The sequence below is a fragment of the Cebus imitator genome, unplaced genomic scaffold (genome assembly GCF_001604975.1).
Source record: "Cebus imitator isolate Cc_AM_T3 unplaced genomic scaffold, Cebus_imitator-1.0 Scaffold189, whole genome shotgun sequence".
NCBI lineage: Eukaryota > Metazoa > Chordata > Mammalia > Primates > Cebidae > Cebus > Cebus imitator.
The window spans coordinates 3,730,292-3,733,426 of record NW_016107504.1 but is presented as its reverse complement, the minus strand read 5'-3'; the positions used below and the strand labels follow the sequence as shown (position 1 = coordinate 3,733,426).

Sequence of the window (3,135 nt, the reverse complement as noted above, 5' to 3'; positions counted from 1 at the left end):
TTGTTGCTGATGTTGATTATACCATATTGGAAACTGAAAAATGAAGAGGTGAATTTCATCCTTAAAGATAAGGTTTTAATTTTAAGATACTGATATTTATATGAGTAATGAAAGAATTGGTGAGAAAGTAATTCCATCTAATTCTTGTCTTCCTGATCAAGAACAGTTAGAGAAAAATTTCCAAATGGAGCATTGGAACCAAATTATAAGAGGTTTAGTACATATGATATAGTAAGCAGAAAACCTGGCGTTTACCTTTTGTTTGATATTTTAGTATCGTTAGTGTAGGTCATCTTTCAATTGAATGCTAATGTTGACAGTAACTTGACCTAATACTTTAGTCGTCTTTTTGAATGCCACTGGACATTTGGATCTTGGAAGATGGTAACTCTTAGTACTTCACCCTGATTTGTATATATTATTTATTTGGGAATCTATCTGCCATTGTGGTTTTCAGAGCTCAGCATAATTTAAATGTTTTAGGTGGGTGATTGAAGTACTTGAATGGGATATCTTTTCATCCATCTGCTGATGACTCACTAAAGAGCATTTTAAAGAAAGAATATTCTTAAACTCACCAGTGTATTAGAGGAAAAATGACATATGGTATATCCCTTTAAAATTTAAATTTTTAGAAAACAGAAATGTATAATTCCAGAATTACTGTGAATACTCATATTACCATAGACCATCCCCAATTGTAAGATACTTATCTTTTTACAAAATGTCCTAAAATGGGTAAATTATTTCATAAAAACTGGCATACAAAGTTACTCTAATTAGAACATAATTGTATTTAGACTTAACCATTACTTAAAGCTATCAGTAGTTTGCAGCAGAATCCAAACATCTACTATATTAAACTTCATCTAAATTCACATTATTCTTGATGATATTTTATTATAATTGACACTTCGTTCTTTGATGCTTGAGAGATTGTATTTGTAGGTAATACTTTTATATAAAAATTAAAATAATTTTTCTGGCTTCACGGTATTATTTTTTTAATGTCTGCTGTTGCCCTTCATCTCTCTGAACCCTACTGATTTTTCTAGGTCAAGCTAAAGAATGTCAAGCTTGATGAAGTTTTCTTCTATCTCAGTAGCTTAAATTATGGCATTTGGACATGGTTTATAGTACCTATTTCCTTTTTCCTTGTATTAGTTAGCTGTGTATTCATTATGCCTGCCTCTTTTACTGGCCCCTAAAGAGCATTGACTATGTTTTAGGCATCCTTGTAGCACCTTTCACAGTACATAGCCCCGATATTTTCAGGAAGTATTTATGAAAATCATTGTTTTTTCCCCCTGATTTTCCAAATTAGACTTATAAATAAGTCAGTAACTTGAGGTTTGAATTTGGAATTGCTCAGTTAGCCATGATGGTTAAGGCTCTATAGTTAAGATTGCCCATGTTTGAGTGCCTACTTCATTATGTATCAACTGTGAGTCTCCCTCATCTGTAAATAGAATGTTAGTATCAGCCTCCTAGAGTTGTTGATGAAGATTAACATAATTAGTTTGTTTAAAACACTTATTGAGATGCCTAACATATAGGATACACTCAATATACTGTAGTATAATATAATTTTTGCTAAATGTAGTCCTATTGGGGTAGCCTCTGAACCCCTTGAAGGCCTGTCTTTTGGTCTTTATATCTCAGGCACCTAACCTAGCAGACAGTCAACACTCAATAAATACTTGCTTGAATTGAATTGATTGATTTACCCTATTTTTATCTTCCATTACAGCCCACTGTTTGTAACATGGAAGATTGGTCGAGACAAAAGATTACGTGGATGCATAGGTACTTTTTCTGCCATGAATTTGCATTCAGGACTCAGGGAGTACACACTTACCAGGTGAAAACCAATTTTTGTTACCTCTGCTTTTACATTTAAAAAAACCAAAAACTTAATGAAACTTGAATCTGATACTTTAACACCTTTTCCTTTACTGAGTTGTCAATGTTCTTGATTCCTTTCATGTCAGCTTTTTCCTTATCTTTGCCCATTTACTTCCTCTTTGGTAAAATGTTACTGATATATATTATCATAATATAAAATACTGTGATTAATGTATTCTGAAATCGATGTTTTGAAGTGTTTTTTTTTTCTTCTAATGGCCAGCTTACTTTGTATAACTTGAAAACCAATGACTAAATGTCCATGGGTTACCAAAATATGTGATTTCTATAATGAGTCATTATTTCTTCCCTGTTATGTTTTTTTAAAATAGCTGTTGTCTCTTTCATCTTACACATTTTGTTACATTTTTAAGTACTTCTGAATTTGAAAGGAGAGCCTAGGAAGAAAGTGATTCCACAGCCTAGCAATATAATCATTCACATTCATACATCACCTAGAATTAATTGTAGCTTGCTTATTTTCTTTTATCTAACACAAGGACAAAGTAATTCCTCATTACAGTTGTTTAAAACTTTGTTCTTAATTTCTGAATTCACAAAAAGCTATCTAGCACACGATATGATTTTTTTGGTTCAAGTTTAGATTTCAAGCAAATTGTGATCTAAAATTTTTTCAAAGAAGAAAATTCCTTAAATAATAAGCTATTAGCAAAGGAATTTCCTGTTTTTGTTCACATTTTAGGGTGATTATCTGATACAGTTTCTATAGTTGTAATATGCACAGTGTCTGTCCAACAAGAAATTGCTCCCTGCTGACTATTGGTACTTGGGGCAAGTTGCTTAACCTCCATATGTAAAATAGTAGTTACAGTATTTTGTTCTATACATTTAATAGAGTTGTTAGGAGAATGAAGTAATAATCACTGTTTTATTTCAGGATTAATGTGGAACATTCATTATTTTACTGTAGAACTGCATAAATGCAGGCTCATAGCACCAGTGAATAAAATATTGTAACTGAGTTTAGTATTCCCATATTTTTCCCATATTTGAAGGTATGCTGTAGCTCACAGCTGCAAGGTTTTCTCCACTTACAGTGAAGCCCAGAAAGAAAAGCAAAGGCTTGGAAGATCATATTCATTTTTCAGCTTTCCACAGGTATCAGAAACTGGGTGTTTGGGCTTGATTAAATAACATACAGGCTGTAAGGGTTGAAACACATATTCTGGAAATAAATACAAATTGTTAAAGATAATATAAGTACTAGTC

At 32.1% G+C, this 3,135-nt stretch overlaps 1 protein-coding gene across 2 annotated transcripts in view; it reads left to right on the top strand.

The window, feature by feature from the left end:
- Window positions 1–3,135, top strand: part of AMMECR1 (AMMECR nuclear protein 1) — a 126,003-nt gene that overhangs the window by 57,659 nt on the left and 65,209 nt on the right. For both annotated transcript variants that reach the window (XM_017546499.1, XM_037744976.1), the window contains exon 2: window positions 1,751–1,861. In XM_017546499.1, coding sequence (XP_017401988.1) covers window positions 1,751–1,861 — 111 coding nt within the window. The remainder of the gene's footprint in view (window positions 1–1,750; window positions 1,862–3,135) is intronic.